Source organism: Carcharodon carcharias, chromosome 19 (assembly GCF_017639515.1).
Source record: "Carcharodon carcharias isolate sCarCar2 chromosome 19, sCarCar2.pri, whole genome shotgun sequence".
Classification (NCBI taxonomy): Eukaryota; Metazoa; Chordata; class Chondrichthyes; order Lamniformes; family Lamnidae; genus Carcharodon; species Carcharodon carcharias.
Genome location: NC_054485.1, coordinates 23,368,643 through 23,387,356, shown reverse-complemented (window position 1 = coordinate 23,387,356; position 18,714 = coordinate 23,368,643). Strand labels below are relative to the sequence as shown.

Here is an 18,714-nt window from a genome sequence, read left to right as displayed (position 1 = left end):
ACTCAGGCTTTAAGCAGGCACCAGGCAAAGCATTTTCACTGTACAAATTCAAAATGAGGTTCCTTTCAATTTGGTTCCTTTGCAGACAGTTGTAGGCTTACAGGCTTTGATCTTACATGCCTCTGTCTTTCACACAAACTCCTCTCAGGTTATACCCAGTCTGCCCTTTGAACATAAATTCTCATTGTATCACCAGGTCCTTTGAACTCCACCTCTTCTAACAATAAAATTCCTTTCATAGTACCAATTTTATTAGTAATATAAACATTGCTTGGTGTCTTCTAGGTGCAAATTCACTCCCCTTCTTGAATGCTCTATTCAACAAAATGCAAATATACTCTTTACCTCTCTGTTTACATCTCAGAACTACTATACATCAAAGCACCAAGATTAGCTGGCTTTAATCCAATTAACACACACCTCTATTTTAAAAAAATCCAATTACATTATATACATTAATAGCTCCATGGTCAGTCACCTCCATGCCCACTTGTCCAGTACACACTTTACAATGGCAAGTCTTGAAATGCTGATTTAAAAAAAACCACCCAGTCCAGAATCTGCTTTGAAAATAAAACTGCTGCTCTTTCTTTGATCCGTTTCTCAATGTGTGTGTTTATTTGGACAAGATTAAGAGAGGCAAAGTGAGGTAAAGTTTCTGTTATTGATACTGTAATGGCTCTGTCTGATGTCACTTTTATAGGCTGTAAGAGCAGCAGTTTCTTTCAAGGCAGAGTTCTGAATGAGTGTTCTTTTCTGTACCAATCAGCATTTCAAGATTTGCCACTGTTATTATATGTCATTGTTATACTGTAAAATTCAGGCAGAGCCATTATAGTGTCAATAACAGAAGATTTACCTTATTTCATATCTCTTAATCTAGCCAAATAAACAGACATTAAAAGAATAGATCAAATAAAGAATAACTTATTATAACCTCATAAAGATGCCAATCAAAGCAAACATTCCACTTTAGCCTATGGAAACAGACCACTGCCTAACTAATCTAGTAGAGGGTCTTGGAGCTCACCCAAACATTCAAAATGAGGCCCTCTAGAGAAACATATGTCTGGCCATCTGTTTCTATTGATACAGTTCTCAGATGGCTTCATGATGGAAGCTTGGTTGAGTTCCAAAACTCATTGGTGGATTAGCTCATCAGGAAGTCTGTTTTCACAGGCTGAAGTAGAGTGTTTGCTTGGCATCTTTGAGAGATTATAGTAAATTATTCTTTGATTTGTTTTTCAACATCTGTATGTTTATTTGGATGTGATTAAAAGGTGTGAAATGAGGTAAAGTGCATGTTATTGATATTATAATGGCTCTGTCTGATGTCACTTTTATACGGTGTAAGAGCAGTAGTGTTTTATAAGGCAGATTTCTGAATGGGTGCTCTTTTCTGTACCAATCAGAATTTCAAGTCTTGCCATTGTTATTCTATGATTCTGTACATAGTGCATACTGCGTGAATGGCCATGGAGGTAGCTTGATGCCATAGAAAAGGAATGGAGGTGGAATGGGGACATGGCAGGGGCTTGGGTTAGACTTTTTAAATAAACCTTTCAAAAGGTTCTGGAATCCAGACCCAGTGAACCACATGTCCTCAAGAAACTGGCTTGACTCCACAAAAATTGCAAGGGATAGGTGATGCCTACCCCAGCAACGGAACCTGCCAAGTCGGGAGTGCAAAGTGCAGGATCGTCACTCTCAAACTTATCCTGCGCTGGTGAAAACTGCCGATGCCGGGAATGAGGGTAGGGGTCCCAGATTATGGCCCGACTGCCATTTTTAGAGGTCTCAGCAGTGATCCTGAGTCCACAAAAGTCCAGCCACTAATTTCACTCCTGAAAGGTCTGGCTCTAAATTTTGAGGCTTGTGTCCCCCCAATCCTAGACACTCTAATCAGTGGAAATAGTTTCTCTATTTACTTTGTCTGTCCTCCTTAATATCTTGAAAACTTCAACCAAATTACCCCTTAACTGTCTACATTCCAAGGAATAGTACTTTCGTTTGTGTAATCTCTACATAAGCAAGGAGCTAACTTGGTTGAAGAAACTGATACTGAACACCACTGGGGCCAACGCTCTTTTTAACTAGTAGCATACAGCATCCCACCTTGTATTATTCTAGAGAATGAAATTAAAGGGTAAGGGAACTTTATTGTGTGGTCGCATTGGCAGGGCCATATATGTTGCCAAGGGAGATTTCTGTACACTTAACTGAGCTGTCTTTCTCACCCCTAAGCAGAGTATTTTAACTTAACATGGGTCACTTACACCACTTATCCTAACTCGCACCAAGTCCACCAAGCATAATTATATTTCACCCCTCTTCTAATATTCAATCAGTTCTGTTGAAGGGTCATGAGGACTCGAAATGTCAACTCTTTTCTTCTCCGCCGATGCTGCCAGACCTGCTGAGTTTTTCCAGGTAATTCTGTTTTTGTTTTGGATTTCCAGCATCCGCACTTTTTCATTTTTATATCTATGGACATCTCTTCAGCTGCCTGAGCTTTGGAATTCCTTGCCTAAATCTCTGTGCCTCTCTACCTTGCTTTCTTCCTTTCAGACACTCCTTAAAACCTACTTGTTTGACCAAGCTATTGGTCACCAACCAATTGAATTTGATTTCAGTTAAAAATATAAAAATCTGGCATTAAGAAGCTGGTATCAGTAAAAGTGAGCACGAAGCTGTCAGATTGTCATAAAACCTCAACTAATTCATAAATACCCTTTAGGGAAGGAAACCTGTCACCCTTACCAAATCTGGATGCTAAAGATCGCATGGCATTATTGAAAGAACAGCATGGGAGCACTTCAACATCATCAAAACAGATTAACTGGTCATTGTCATGTGTGGAATTTTGGTGTGTGCAAGTTAGCTACATTATCAACAATAACTACACAAAGTATTTCATTGGCTATAAAATATTTTGGTTTGTCCTGAGGTTGTAATATTTAAATGAAAGTTCTTTCTTTCATGTCTCACGCCATGTGATTGACTTTAAATGCTCTCTGAAAAAGCTGTTGAGATGGACAGTCACTGAAGGCAATGACTCACTGACCCCTCAGTGTAATGAGACTCAAGTCCCCTCATCTTTTCCATCCCAGACATCCACCCAAACAGATCAAAGCTGAAATGGAGTGCCTGGGGACTGGTTTTCCTTAGAAGTATCAAACCATAAAAACACCAAAGACCAATATCAGAAATTCTAGCATTAACATTACAATTAATTAAATCTTAGGGACACTTTACAATTCTAATATATGAAGAGTATGCTGCACAACCCTGTGCCAGTTACTGCTGGACAGAGCAGTGAAATCCCAACCTAACCTGAGAAATCTACAAAAATAACTTCCAATATAAAGCTGACTAGGGTCATATTTCCTTACATCCCCTAAAGCAGCAGTAGCTGCCAATGTCCATCGAGAAGTTTTGCAATCTTAAAATGTTTCCATTTTCCAGGACTCATCCGATATCCTCTTCATAATTACAGTTTACTACTGTAACCACAGGCCAATGAAAGCACATAAAAATTATATTCATCACCAATCCAAAAGCACTGACTGTTGCTGGGGCTCAGTTCTACGAATGCCAACTTCCATCCAGTATCTAAATCAGCCTGGTCTGAGCCAGCTCAGATCCATGACTGTGTGTCAGGCTGGTCTTGTTAATGCCAGCTGAAGCCCACGTCAGAACAATGGAGAGGGGTGGCAGGATAAAGAGAATGATTTAATTATCCTATTACCACCCAACCCGAGTGGCTTTACTTTGTGAGTGAGCTCAGACAGTATGTGCAGGTAGACTATTCTACCATAGAGGGCATCACGGCAGAGAATGATTCTTTTGTCACCTAACTCAGGGAACTAATTCCCTATGGTCCTCCTTATTTGAGATTTGCTAACTCAGCACAGATCAGCGAATAAATCTGAGCCAGTTTGATCTGTACCACTCAGTAAAATGCTGGGAGGTGCAGCTATTCATCCATTGTTTGGTGGGAGAGGAAGTAGGAGTGAGTAGTGAAATTCCATGTAGGCTGTACTGTACTCAAGCCAAACACTCGCTCCCCATCATTCAGGAAATAAAAGCAATTTTTCCTTTTATAAGTATTTGTGCTGGTTATGGATTGTTGTACACTGAATTGTTGTTCGAATGTTTTAGGGGGGAATGGATGCATTGGTTTAGATGCAGGCCAAATGCCGTGTCACGTTAGTGCTGCATGATGTGCCATTTAGGATCCTGACACAAGATACGAGTATTTGACCCTTGGAAATCCAGTCACTGCAACACAATTTCATCAGCCTTCACATTACAAACCAGTTGGATTCCATGTCGAGCATCAGGACAATTTGAGCCTGAAGACAAGATTCACTCTACGAGAGTCACATGACATCCTTTCCCTTCCAAAAAATGATCCCACTCGTTGAAGTCCTTTTTTAGGTCTAAAAATGTGGATAGAAAAGGTGGAATAAATATAATTTTTTCCTAAGATTTTTTGAACAGATTCTCTAGACCAAATGGGGGATCAGCACATGGCTTTGTTCCAACTCACCCTGCTTGCTCAGCCTGACATCCACTTCCAAAAATTTGGCTTGAATTACTTTGGGTTACTGCCCATTAGAAATAACTGGACAGGAAAGCAAAGCAGATAATTCAGGGCAAATCTATTCTTGCTGTGTTAAGTGACACCATGATGCTGGGCAGAATGGCGATGGTTGGGTTATTTCCCCTGTCAATCACACCTGGAAACTGCACTGCCTCAGGTGACTAGGACTGATTTAACACATAATTTGTACCATGTAACTATCTTACACTCACTGCATTTTGCTGGGGAAATAACCTTGCTATTACCACAGGATACTGCCATAGTTTTGTCATGAGTCCTGCTTGCTATATTTATAGAGATTATTTTTAATTAGATAGTTTTCTGACTAAATAGACTTCGCTGTGAAATAGACTGCCACAAGGCCAGCCCTACCTCTTTGGTTCACAGTGGTGTTGGGATGTCCCTCCCCAAGCCCAAAAGGTGCTATACCCAAAAGTAACACACCAACAAGCTGACTGCACACCTATGGCTCAGGGGCAATATTGACATTGCAGCTATCAGAGTCATTAGACTGAAATGGCATTGTTCAATTGTGTGGCGTGCTGAGGGTTAATCAATTCTTGGGATATGTGCGTTATTGACAATGCCAGTCTTTATTGCCCATCCCAGTTGCTCTTGGGAAGGTCTTGGTGAGCCATGGTGCTGTTGGATAAGGGGGTGAATTTTTCCTATGGCGGTCAGGCTGTTTGGGAGCAGGCGAAGAGCCGATCGCCGCCTGTGATCGGCTGCGCACCACCATTTTATGTGGGCGGCCCAATTAAGGCCAGCCCCACGTAACATATAGCCAGTAGCGCTCAGTGTTACCTGTGCGGGCGGTGGGGGGAAAGAGGGAGAGTCGGGGCCTGCGCGCAGCAATCTCCCTGAGGCATGGAGCTGCCTCAGGGAGATTTGAATTTATAAAAAAAGTTTTATCTAAAGTAAAAAATTATTTAAACATGTCCCCTCATGTGACAGTGTCACATGAGCTCGGACATGTTTGTGAATTTAACAAAATTTATTTATTTATTTTATAAAACCTTCAGGAAACCTCATCCTGCCCGTGAATGAGTTTCACGGGCACGATGAGGTTCCTGAAAAACGCGAAGGCCACATGGGCTCTTCACCTGCCCGGCAGCCTGAAGGTTAGACGGGCAGCATTATCAATAAGGTAAGTTACTTTTTCAATAGCCTTAATAGGCCGTTGATATTTCGGCTGTTGTGTAGCCACCTCCGGCATGCCGAACGAAATATCGAAATGACGCATGCCCAATGTCATCGCGCGTCACTTTATACGTCGGAGTGTTGGGCTTGTCCCCACATGCCGGTGGCAAAATTCTGCCCAAGGTGTTTCAGGATTTTGATCCAATAATGATGAATGAATGGCTAATATATGTCCAAGTCAGGATGGAACTGCCCAGGATCCTGGAATTTCCTTCCTAACAGCACTATGGGTGTACCTACACCACATGGACTACAGCCGTTCAAGAAGGCAGCTCACCACCACCTTCTCAAGGGCAACTAGGGATGGGCAATAAATGCTGGCCCAGCCAGAGGGACACACACCAAGACAAATATCAACTGCAGCTGGAGGATCGTCAACTCGGTGAAAGACGCTCTTTGGTCTGCCCGAAACTTGTTGACCTTCCAGTGCAAAGAGTTGTCCCCAACCGAGTGTTGCAGACTGGCACATTCCAAGGTTCAGGACTGCGTGCTGAGGGTTGCACTAAAGCTTGGGGCCGCCGCAAAGGGGAAAGGTCACTGTCTAAGACCTTTCAGCCATAGTGCGCCAAGGGGCTGGGAATTGTATAGACTCCTTGGGCTGTGTGACGCACATTGAGTTTACGCAGTGAACACTACACGTATCACAATTGTACTGAAGCACCTCAGAGTGCAACATGATCTATGTAAATAACTTAAATAACATCGCACTGTCTGACTGTTTGTAATGACCATATCGAATTGTCTGTAATGTTCATTGATGGATTGAAGCACCTCATAATCTATGTTGAAACCTTGAATATGATTGCACTTTTTCTGATGGCCATTTTGAAATATTTTGTAATGTTCTTTCAGATATTTTATGAATAAAGTATATTTTTCAAAATAAATAAATAAATGCTGGCCCAGCCAGCGAAGCCCACATCCCGTGAATGAATAAAAAACACCTGGGAGCGGATAGTGTTCCCATTGCACCTGATGCCTTTGTCCTTCTAGGTGACAGAGGTTGGGGACTTGGAAGGTGCAGTTGAAGAAGAGACTTTGAGTTTTTAAATGGCAGGAGGGTCAGAAACCAGAGGGCAGAGATTTAAGATAATTGTCAAAAGAACCAGAGGGGAAAAGAAAATATTTTTACGGTGCGAGTTATGATGAGCTGGAATTCACTACCTGAAAGGGCGGTGGAAGCAGATTCAACAGTGGCTTTCAAAAGAAAACAGGATAAATACCTAAAAGGAAGAAAAACAGCAGGGCTACGGGGAAAGATCAGTGGGAGTGGATTAACTGGACAGCTCTTTCAAAGAGCCACCACAGACATAAGGGGCTGGATGGACTCTTTCTGTGCTCTAAGATTCTAAGTGATGGTATTTCAGGGCTGTCTTACCCAAATGTCTCTGCAGGAAGGCCAGAGAGGCCTTGTTGGTGATTTCGAGGCCCTTTTTAGGATCTATGGTCCCCTTTGTTTCGAACGCCAAGCTGAGCAATTGACCTGTTAGTAGTGTGAAATCCGTCTGGCTCTGATGTACTGAACCTCTGAAACAAAGCATAAACAGAACAAACACTAAGGACAGAAGAATCTTTTGGGAATAGGAGGAAGAGGCCGAGGGGTCCACAGTCCCGACTTTTTGACTAATGTCAAATCCGACATTCTCACCACATCTCAAAAATCCTCACTCACTCTCTCCGCAAGCAGTCGTCTCATCACCGATACATACTGCCTGTGTCAGTGGCCTTGCCTGGTACTGGATCAGCTGGCCATTCATCTCATTGCTGTGTAAGGAATTTTGTTGTGCACAAAAACAGCTGCTGCTTTTACCCACACACCAGTCGCTGGATAAGCAGCACTTTGAGTCATTTCTCGGAGGTGCAATATGGTGCAATGTTAATGGAAGTCTGTCATTCTTTCCTTGTGGCACAACTCAATCATAATTTAGGTGGAAGCTCTCACCACCCTTAAAAAAGGACTTGCATTTACATAGCTCCTTTTACAGCCATAAGATGTTGCAAAGCACTTTACAGCTAATAAAGTACTAATGAAATGCTTTTAATGTTCCTTCCAATTTCCCTCTGCTGTGAGCAATCTATGTGTTGCAACGCACTGTACCTTTAAAACTGCTGCATGGCCACACTTGCACACAAGGGCCAGAATGTTCCCTGCGTTCTAAGTTCATACTGCTGCACAGCCGCATACTTACACAGCGTAGAGGCAATATTGCTTCAAACTTCCAACTCGCTCGCTTGGTACCTGGAACCTTTCCCTATGGTGAACAATTTGCCTGTATCATTTACAAGAACATAAGAAATAGAAGGAGTAGGCCATTTGGCCCCTCAAAACTGCACTGCCACTCAATATGATCATGGTCTAATTCCAGTTTCCTGCCTGCGTCACCCCCCACCGCCCCCCTCCATAACCTTGACTCCTTTATAGATCGAAAAACTGTCCAACTCAACCCTGAATATATTCAATCACTCAGTTTCCACAGCTCTCTGGGATAGAGAATTCCCATGACTAATGATCCTGCGAGAGGAAAAAAATCCTCATCATTTCCATCTTAAGGGGGGACCCTTTATTTTGAAATTATGCCCCCTAGTTCAAGATTCCCCCAGCGAGGAAACATCCTCTCAGAATTACCCCGTCTAGCCCTCTCAGATGATCATATATTTCAAAAAGGTCACCTCTCATTCTTCTAAACTCCAAAGAATATAGGCCTAACATTAGGAGCAAGAGTAGGCTATTTAGCCCCTTAGGCCCATATGCCATTCAATTAGATCATGGCTGATTGGCACCTCAACTCCATTTACCAGCTTTAGCTCCATTTCCCTTGATACCCTAAAAGACCAAAATTTGATCTTGAGAGCTCCAATCATCCCCCAGCATCCACATGCTTTTGGGTGGGTGGGTGGGGGGGGGGAGTTCTAGATTTCTACTATCCATTGTGTGAAAAGGTGCATCCAGATTTTGCTCCTAAATGGCATACCTCAAACTTTAAGGTGATGTTCCCTTGTTTCTGTTTGCCCCACTAGAGGAAATAGTTTCTTCATAGCAACCCTGTTGTATCCTTTTAACATTTCAAATGCATCATAAACTCTTGCCCAATTCTGCTTCTCCAAAATAGCGCTACATATCCTTAGGTTTTACAAGAAAAATATAATGATACACTGTCTCCTTAGCAAGTCTCTGACTCCTGGTACACATTAGCGCTATTTTTAGGGTGAAGGTGTTCAGGAAGGTGTGTAAAGAAAAGGAACCTGCATTTCCATAATGCCTTTCATGGCTTCAGGATAGCCCCCAAAGCACTTTACAGCCATTGAAGTATGGCCACTGTAGAAACATCAGAAACTCAGCAGCCAATTTGCACACAGCAAACTCCCACAAACAGTAAAACAGTAATGACCATTTAATCTCGTTTTAGTGTTGGTTGAGGGATAAACGTTGCCTTTTATAGGGACATGTGGACCCTCATCCCCTCAGGTTGTGAAGGGATGCGCTGTAAATACTAAGTTATAAAAGAATCCAGCTATAAATAAGGAGTTATAAGATTAAAGAGAGAGTGATTCTCCTATGAAGAAGGGATTAAAAATTAAAAGCAGAGTTCATCTTCTGGACAAACGTTCAAGAAGTTTATAAACATGCCTCGGCATAATCGTATGCTCAAGATCAACTTCCTGTGGCATATCCTCTAACACATGGCATTTCCGGAAAAAAAACAGGAACTGGCCTTTACATCACCTCAGGAAGGCAATGGTAAATTATAAGATACTACAATCTAACAATGGATAACCTTAAGGATGACCCTAAATAATTTGTTAACTGAATCCTGGAAACTAGGTGTTGCAAGTGACCACTGTCTGCACCTCTCAGTGACCTGTTTAATTGAAAGATGTTGATGAAAAACAAAGGATGTTGTCCAGCATGAGTGCCAAACATGCTTTTTGCTAGTTTAGTTCTTTTATGGTATAAATATTGAACCACGCAGTAGGATTTTTAGATACGTTGGATTCACTCGAGTGTCTCAAGGTAAAGGTAGCTGCTGTAGTGTAGTGATGATAGTTCTCCCCTTAATTGGTAGAGAGATATATTGCTATACTCAACAGCTTTCCACTTGGGGATTTAAGGTAAATATTACTTTAAATATTGATGGATATCTTAAATATCTCTCTGCAACATGAATAAGACCTGGATTCTCTATTAGAAACAAGATTATGCTTATCTTTCCTAGAACTGTCAATGTTGTGATTGAATTACCATCAAAAGTGAATTGCATTTTCAGTTCTTTCATAAACTCTTACATAATTTAGAAAATATATTGTCTCATATAATCTTCTGTATCCAAACTTGAGAACCCATCTCCATACACTCTTCAGTGAAGAAGTACATTATTGAGGAGGTATGCCTCTTATAATCTAGCAAAAATTATTAAACTTAAAAAGGCTATCTGGAGGACGGTTTTATTCTCTGGTGGGTACTTTCCTTCGGGGAAAGTTAGATCAGTTTTTCAGACCCATTTAAGTATCCATGAGGCCTGTCTTTCTCAACCTTAATTAAGAATGATCATCTGAAAGGTACACCTGATCCAGAATAGTCCCAAAAAGGGACTAGGATTATAATCCACTCCAGGGTGCCCAAATTCCCAGCCTGTGCTAGTGTGGATGGACATCCACATTCTCTCCTTCACACTGCCCGAGTGAACATCCATAACCACACTCATCCTGCTAACCTCAGGCAGACAGACACATAGCCAGGGGCCACTCACAGGTACCAGCTCTCCCAGTTCCCGCACCCTCCCCTGCCCATCCGTACAGACAAGCCTCACAATCCTCTGTATGAAGAGGTTTCATCTGCCCCCGCTCTGAATTGCTCATATTTAACCTGGTGTCATTGGCCCCCAATTATTAACCCTTGAACTACTGGAAACAGTCTGCTTCAATTTACCCAGTCCCATTCTTCCATAACTTTAAACACTTCTATAATATCGCCCTGTAATCTGCATATGTTCCACTGGAAAAAAAGAGCCAATTATTATTCTTAAGTATTTGTGTTTCATCACAGCGAGCAGCATTCCAGAGAACCTGCGCTGGATCCCCTTTAAAGCCTTGATACTCAGTCTATTGCACACATTCCAATAAGACCTCTCCTCCCTATACTTACGCTATGGTGATAATCTTGATCTTATTGCCAGTAGATTGCAGCCTCTTCATCTTACTGATGCTGTCATCGGTCTGGAATTTAGCAGAGTTGACAAATAACAGAGGATTGTTATTTTGCACATTGGAATAAACATCATCTGGCAGTGGGAACATCCAGCCATCCAGAGCTATTGCACACCTGCAGGGCAAGAATATACATATAGTCAGCAAACGACACCGACGCACAAAAGGCGGGCAAAACACATTCTCACATATAAGTGAGGACCATTAATGAAGCCCAAAACACTATCTCTGGGCAGATTGCTCAATGCTGCCATTGGCTGGATGTGAATGAACATCTCCTCTGGAGGGGTGCGAAAGGAGCAGCACATTTGTCTCTCGTGTATCCACTCAAGCTGGTTTATAAATCGGATTTGATGCATCCTCACCTCTGTTACATGAGGGCCAATTTCTCCAATGTTCTCTTCAATGACTTCCCAAATCTCAACTTCCATCGTGGGATTTTTCCAGTGATGACGAAGGAATGGGTGATATACACCCAAGTCAGGATGGGTGTTCAGCTTGGGAAGGGAATCTGGAGGTGGTGGTGTTCTCATGCGTCTGCTGCCCTTGTAGGTGGAAGAGGTTCCAGGTTTGGGAGGTACTACCAAAGGAGCCTTTAGCCAGTGACTGCAGTGCATCCTGTTGATGGTACACACTGCAGCCCTGGTGCTGAAGGAAGTGGATGTTTAAGGTGGTGGATGGGGTGCTGATCAAGCAACTGCTTATTCCTAGATGGTGTCGAGCTTAGGATGTGTTGCAGCACACCCATATAGGCAAGTGAAGAATAGCCCGTTGCATCCCCAACTTGTGCTTTGTAGGTGGAGGAGTGGCTCTGGGGAGTCAGGAACTGACCTACTATTGGGTTGTGTGTCTAAAATCATATACCAGCCTCTAACTGAGGTTTTATTTAGGCTCATCTTTACCTCTTCACTCTTAGATTCTACATTTTATGAGACTAATAGCACCATGGAAGTCACAGCCTCTATGGATGTAAAATCATAGGTTCGCGTCTAAATCATTCCACGGCATTAAGCCAACATGACTCATCACGCAGCATTATCAGGATGAACTATTCCTGCTGAAAACGTTCTTCAATTACATTTCCACTGACATGATGACTGAAACCAAAGTATACACACTTGAACCGTGGGTCCTTAGCGACTGCCAGAATCGCTGTGGCGCCTCCAAACGAGTGACCCATCACCGCAACCCTCTCCAGATCAATGCAGCCCTGTGGAAATGAAGACCACTATCTCAGATTTCGTTCCATTCTGATCAGTTCCTACCCACAGCTGGGCAATGCAACCCCAAAACCACTGATTCTATCCCCAAGATCACTAATGTAGCTAGTCTCAGCCAGGGTTGATTCCAGACTCCATGGGTTGCCAGAGTCCTAACTGTGGACACCCATTCTACACAGTTGTTTGCACTGAGAGTCATTGGCCAACCTTGGACCCAATTCCCCAATCAATCCAAATCCATCTGTAATCTATTGTCTCCTTCCAAAGTCAATGGTGCTCAGTTTGCTGAAAAAATAACAGTGCTGTAAAATGCATGCTGTTATTATAGAATTATAGAAGCAATGATGCAGCACAGGAAACCATTCAGCTCATCATGCTGGCTCTTTTGTAGATTTATTCAATTAATTCCAATACCCTATTCTTTCCTCACAACCTTGCAATCATTTTTCCTTCAAGTATTTAAGTAGTATTTATCCAATTACCATTTGAAACACCATCCTGTCAGCAGTGCATTCCAGATCACAACACTTAGGCCATAACTTCCAAGCTCCAGGGTGGTGTAGCTGGGCGTATCCCAGAGATGCGTGGAGAACCCCACCTTCAACCCTCACATACGACTCCCCCAATGTTCCCAGGGGTCTCCCCTCACTGACTATCCCCTCCATGGGAGACCCCCTACCCTGATTAACCCCCAGCCCCAAATATCCGCCCCATGGGACTCCCCATCCCCCAACCTCTGAAACCCCAGGGGCTCCCCCGCCACAGCCATCAGGACTCCCCCCAGAACCCCCTCCAACCTCCGAACCCAAAGGGGACGTCCCCCTACAAATACCCACGCTAGACCAAACCTAACCCGACTTGCACCTGCTGCCGACTGGCCGGAACCACCCCCCTACCCCCGCCCTGCAAAACCGTCTGACTGCCCAGAACCATGCCCCACCCCTGGCTACTGCCTGGAAAACCCGCACCGCACTACCCTGCCGAGTGTCCGGAAACCACTCCCCCACCCCACCCGCCCACCCAACTGCCTGGAACTCGCACCCCAGCACCCCCCCCCAACCTGCCCAACAGCCCCCATCCACCCAACTGCCCAGAGCCCACCCAACCCAGCACTCTCTGACTCTGATTGCCAGTCCACGGAAGCTCCAGCCTACTGTGTTTCAAGTAAGTAGTTTATTGATTATAAAATGCTTTGAAACACCTTGAGGTCATGAAAGGTGCCATGGAAGTCTTTCTTTCATTTCATGCTCCCCAAGCCCACCGGTGACACTCCTGCTTTGTCCTCCTAATGCAATACCTCCCTGTACGTGAGGAAATGCATGTTCCTATTGTTTGGGGGAATAGCGGCAGCACCAGGGTCAGAATTTAGCTGAGAGAGAGATGTCTGGCTCCCAACATACCCACCTTCATAACGGAGAGGTCCAAGTCGCCAGGAAGGACATTTTTGATGAGCTTCCCATCGTTGATATCTGTAAGAAGGTTCAAAGCCCGGCTGCACTCCTCCACTCGCTGATGAAGCTGGAAGGGAGAAGGGACAGCAAAATAAATATATCTATATATAACTTTCCACAACTCATTTCGATGCAGCACCTTAATATTTCCTTAAAAGTGGGAACATACCAATTAGGAGCCACTAGGTCCACTGAGCCTGCTCCACTACTCAATAAGGTCATGGCTGATCTAATTTTAACTTCAACTTCCTGCCCATCTCTGATAACCTTTCACCCTCTTGCTTATCAAGAATTTATCTACCTGTGCCTTAAAGATATTCAAAGACTACCTCAATCACCCTTTGAGGAAGAGAATTCCAAAGTCTCACAACCCTCAGAAAAAAAATTCCTCATCTCCATCTAGGAACTGTGCAGAAACCTGGAGATTTAAGGGTCGATGTCTACAGATTATTAAAAGCTAGCATACTGGTGCAAAAGTAATCAAAAAACTAGTGGAATTTTGGATTGTAGCTCAAGGCACTAGAATACAAAGAGGGATACATTGTGTTTTAGTAGCACACATTCTTGGTGAAACCTCACCAGAAGAACGGAGTTCAGTTTGGACACCACACCTCAGGAAAGATATGGAAGATAGGAACATAGCAGCAGGAGTAAGCTATTTGGTTCTTCAAGCCTGCTCCGCCATTCATAAGATCATGGCTGATCTAGTTGTGGTCTCAGCTCCACTTTCCTGCCTGCCCCACATAACCCTCAACTCCCTTGCCTAATAAAAATATGTCCAATTCTGCCTTGAATAATTTCAATGACTCAGCTTCCACTACTTTCTGGGGAAAAGAATTCCATGCACCAGCAGCCCTTTGGAGGAAAAACATCCACTCATCTCGGTCTTAAAATGGAGTCCTCTTATTTTTAAACCACGACCCCTAATTTTCATCTCCCCCACAAGAGGAAATATCCTCCAAGTATCCACCTATCAAGTCTCTTCAGGATCTTATGTGTTTCAATAAGATCACCTCTTATTCTTCTAAACTCCAATGGGCATAGGCCTAACCTGTTCAACCTTTCTTCATAAGGCAACCCCGTCATCCCAAAAATGATGTCCAAATGAACCTTCTCTGAATTGCAACTGATATTGTCTTTGAAAAATATTAAAGTGGCTGGCGAATGATGACTGTGGGATTAGACTGCATGGCTCCTTTGAAGAATACATTGATGCAGACTAGATGGGCCGAATGACCACTTTCCCTATCTGTTCCACATTTCTTTATGCTGTAGTATTGAAATCTGCCACCAGATGTCAGGGACGCTGCATTTCCTGCAGATTCTTCTCCAATCTGCTTGACCTCAGACAGCCAGGACCGTTAAATTTTGGATCACGTATGTATCACCTCAGGGGTAAAGGCAGTCAAGCTTTCACCTTACCTAGATGTATGGTACTTAGGAGTCATCAAATTTGGTATCACAGTTAGACAGGATTCACCAGAATGATACCAGGGCTTAAAAGGTTAAATTACGAAGACAGTTTACTTTGCATTTGTTTGAGTCCAGCAGACCGAGGAGCAATCCAATTGAGGTATTTAAAACGTTTAAAATAATCCAAGGGTTAGTTACAGAGAAACTATTTCCTCAGGTGGGTGAATCAAATCAAGGAGCACAATTTTAAAATAAAGAAGCTTTCCTTCATACAAAGGACCGTGGACATCTCAAATGCTGAAGCTCAAGAGGCCAGAATTACTAGAGAGCAGCTAAGGGTTCTGGAATTGGAGGAGATTAGAGAGATAGGGAGGGGCAAGGCCAAGGAGGGTTTTGAAGATGAATAGAAATTTTAAAATCAAGGTGTTGATTAACCAGGAGATATTGTAGGTCAGTGAGTAATGGGTGAATGGGACATTAACAAACTGTGTTACCTGTGGCTCAGAGGGTTGCACTATCACTTCTGAGTCAGAAGTTTGTGGATTCAAGTCTCACTCAAGAGATTGCAGCACAAAAATAAACTTGAAGCTTCACTAAAGTAGTGCTACAATGTTGGAAGCACTGCCTTTGGATGAAACATTAAACAGAGGCCCTGTTTGCTCTCCCAAGTGGGTGCAAAAGAACCTAGATCACTATTTCAAAGAAGTGCAGGTGAATTCTGTCTGGAGTCATGCACCAAAATTTCTCTCTCAACCATCACCGCCAACACAGATTACCTAATCATTATTGCATTGCTGTTTGTGTGCTTCTGTGTCCAAATCGAGGGCTATATTTCCTACATTACGAAAGTGACTGCCCTTCAGCAAAATACTTCATTGGCAGTAACACACTCTCGGACGGCCTGAGGTTGTGAAAGGTATTGTATAAATGCATGTATGTCTTCTTTTTAACCTCTGCCAATAAGGTAAGTGGAAGCAGCATTTTACAAAACAGCATAAGGCAGAGTTAGACATATCTTTATTGGGCAAGGGAGTCGAGTGTTATGGGGGGCAGGCAGGATAGTTGAGCTGAGACCACAACCAGACCAGCCATGATCGTATGAATCGTGGAGCAGGCTCAAAGAGCCAAATGGGCTAAAGTCTAAATGGGCCCTTTGAGTTCCAAATTTGCTGTCAGATGTCAATTGAGGGGCTGCAGACATTCCGGCTGTGTCAGTTTTTTCCAAAGTTTAAAATTATCCCCCAAATATGATTGGTAACTGGACCAAGAGTAACATTCTTGTATGGAAACGTAACCAAGGAGTTGAGGAACAAATTTCCTGAAACATTCAGTGCCCCTCCCCAATGCCAAGACTGAAACAGGGGTAATCAAGGGAGCAACTCAGCTGGATCTCCATTTTAGTTCTTGGATTTTAAAAACAACCTGTTTATTCCTGAGGGAGTATTCTTCCCCGGCTGTATCCAGTTTCCTATATGAGAGCCATTCTTCCTCCAGCGCAGGTGGGCTGGCTTGGCGTGATCCAGGTTCCTCGGGGAATTGTTCTATTGGAGTTGTTGTTCGAATTGGCTGCTCCAAATCCTCAACAGGAGACTTGAAAAAAAAGGTGGCGCAAGCCGATTCATCTCTGATTCAAAACACAATGAGAAAGAGAGATAATCGCAATAAACCCTTATAAATAGTAAAGTTGCCTTTACAATGTCCAAGTACTCCCAGGACAGGTACAGCACAAGTTAGATACAGAGTAAAGCTCGCTCTACAGTGGAAAGAGCAGAATTTAAGACATTCAGAAGGCCTGAATCACAGATCAGGATACATGAAATAGAAGTTGTGGATCTAGTTTAGCAAGACAGTGAACTCCAACCACAGGTATTTCAAAAGAATAGCCTGAATCTACTTACACAACCCACACACCCACACTAGCCTCGTGAATGTTCAAAATTTCCACTCAACAGGCCAACAACACATTGTTCTGTCTCAAACACTCCCAGGGAAGGTACAGAACAGATTAAATTCAAAAGTAAAGCTCTATTTATCTACATTGTGTTAAGGGGTTTAACATGGCATGCAGTTCAGGACACATCACATAGTGCAAGGCCCTACACAGTAACAATCCTTTGGCAGCCTCTCTAGAATGGTGATAGGCTCCTCGAACATATTTGAGTACTGCAAAAGAGCCTCCTCACAGACACTGACCTGTGCTCGACAGCAGCAATGACAAACCCCTGAGATGCCATCTCGTTGCAGACAGTGGAGTATACGGTCCTGTCATAAGAAACAGAATGTAACAGTGAGATGCACCAGCACTGTGATCCTCCTCCCAGATCCTAACACATCAGTACTGGCTGCCTTCTCGCCAATGAGGGCTCTCAAAAGGAAGGAGGCAGTACAGAGGAAATTTCCATCATATTTGTACAGTGAGAAGATGCAGTGCCCTTAATTCAGGAAAGGAGTGACTGAGACCTACAGACCAGGAACACACTACCATATGGAAAGAAAAGAGGCTGTATGACATGGATATGTCATTAGAGCGAAAACAGTGAAAGTGGGCAAGAAAAAGTATAAACAAGAGAGAAAAAAAGTAAGGGAAGAGAAAGAAACAAAGATGGATAATGAGATGATAGATCAACAATTGAATCCCTCATCATTTCTAGAACACAGGCTGAAGAAACCCTTTGGTGGAACTAAATGAGGAGGGGAGTGTGGGGGGTTGGAGGGCTGGCGGGGCGGGGGGGTGCAAACTGACAGAGGAGGTTAAAGTTCAGATATGAAAACCAGTTGTCACTGGGATTGGCACTCTACCTGAAAGCCCCAAGACCGTGAGAAAATATGATCAGCGGATACTTCTCTGCAGCTCTGAAAGGAGCGCCCCATCTAACCGGGACTTCATAGTAGCCTGAAGGATTATAAAAGTGGTGCATGAAAAGTTTACGCTGGTTAACAAATGTAAAATTCCATTATTTATGTTTGTTTCTCTTCTAGTCTTCCAAAATATCTCATGGCCGGTGGAATGAATACTTTGGTCCATACTATAATTTCATCTTAAAATCACAAAGATTTAAGATGTATCTTATTTGGATCTAAATGGCGATAATTTATACCATTATAATGATGCATCAAAGTCATCATCAGTCACTATCCATGAGCATTTCTTCTATATGGACTATCTCCCTTTATCCTTCAGCATTGGTTAAGTTGCGTTGCTCTCTAGACCTCCAGCCATGGCCTACCCGTCTGCTCAAATGTCCCATGTCATGCGTTGTCTCTTTCTCTCCACCTCTTGTCCAGTGAGAGAAAGCTGCCTTACCTCAGCTTCTGTGCTGCAGCTTTTTAATTTGAATGGAACTATCAATCCTGTGAGGCTAGCTGACCAGCTTTGCTCATCCACTGCTGAAACCCATGCTGTATTACCTCTTATCTTGACTATTCCAATGCTCTCCCACATTGCAAAGTGTAATGTACATTGTAAACTCGAGTTCTTCCAAACCTCTGCTGGCCATGTTCTAATTCACACCAGGTCCCATTTACTCATGACCCCTGCACTCAACACCTGCATTGGTTCCTGGACCGACCATAACTAGATTTTAAAATTCTCACCTGTGTTCAAATTCCCCCATGGCCC

General features: G+C 43.2%; 1 protein-coding gene across 6 annotated transcripts in view; it reads right to left on the bottom strand.

Annotated features, from left to right (window-relative positions):
* Nucleotides 1-343: 343 nt before the first annotated feature.
* LOC121291809 (platelet-activating factor acetylhydrolase 2, cytoplasmic-like) overlaps nucleotides 344-18,714 on the bottom strand; it is a 29,575-nt gene continuing 11,204 nt past the window's right edge. For all 6 annotated transcript variants that reach the window (XM_041213389.1, XM_041213387.1, XM_041213391.1 and 3 more), the window contains 8 exons: nucleotides 17,895-17,988; nucleotides 17,289-17,357; nucleotides 16,518-16,719; nucleotides 13,636-13,749; nucleotides 12,130-12,221; nucleotides 10,950-11,126; nucleotides 7,185-7,333; nucleotides 344-4,442 (listed from right to left, as the gene is read on the bottom strand). In XM_041213389.1, the coding sequence (XP_041069323.1) occupies nucleotides 4,369-4,442; nucleotides 7,185-7,333; nucleotides 10,950-11,126; nucleotides 12,130-12,221; nucleotides 13,636-13,749; nucleotides 16,518-16,719; nucleotides 17,289-17,357; nucleotides 17,895-17,988 (971 nt within the window). In that variant the 3' untranslated portion in view covers nucleotides 344-4,368. The remainder of the gene's footprint in view (nucleotides 4,443-7,184; nucleotides 7,334-10,949; nucleotides 11,127-12,129; nucleotides 12,222-13,635; nucleotides 13,750-16,517; nucleotides 16,720-17,288; nucleotides 17,358-17,894; nucleotides 17,989-18,714) is intronic.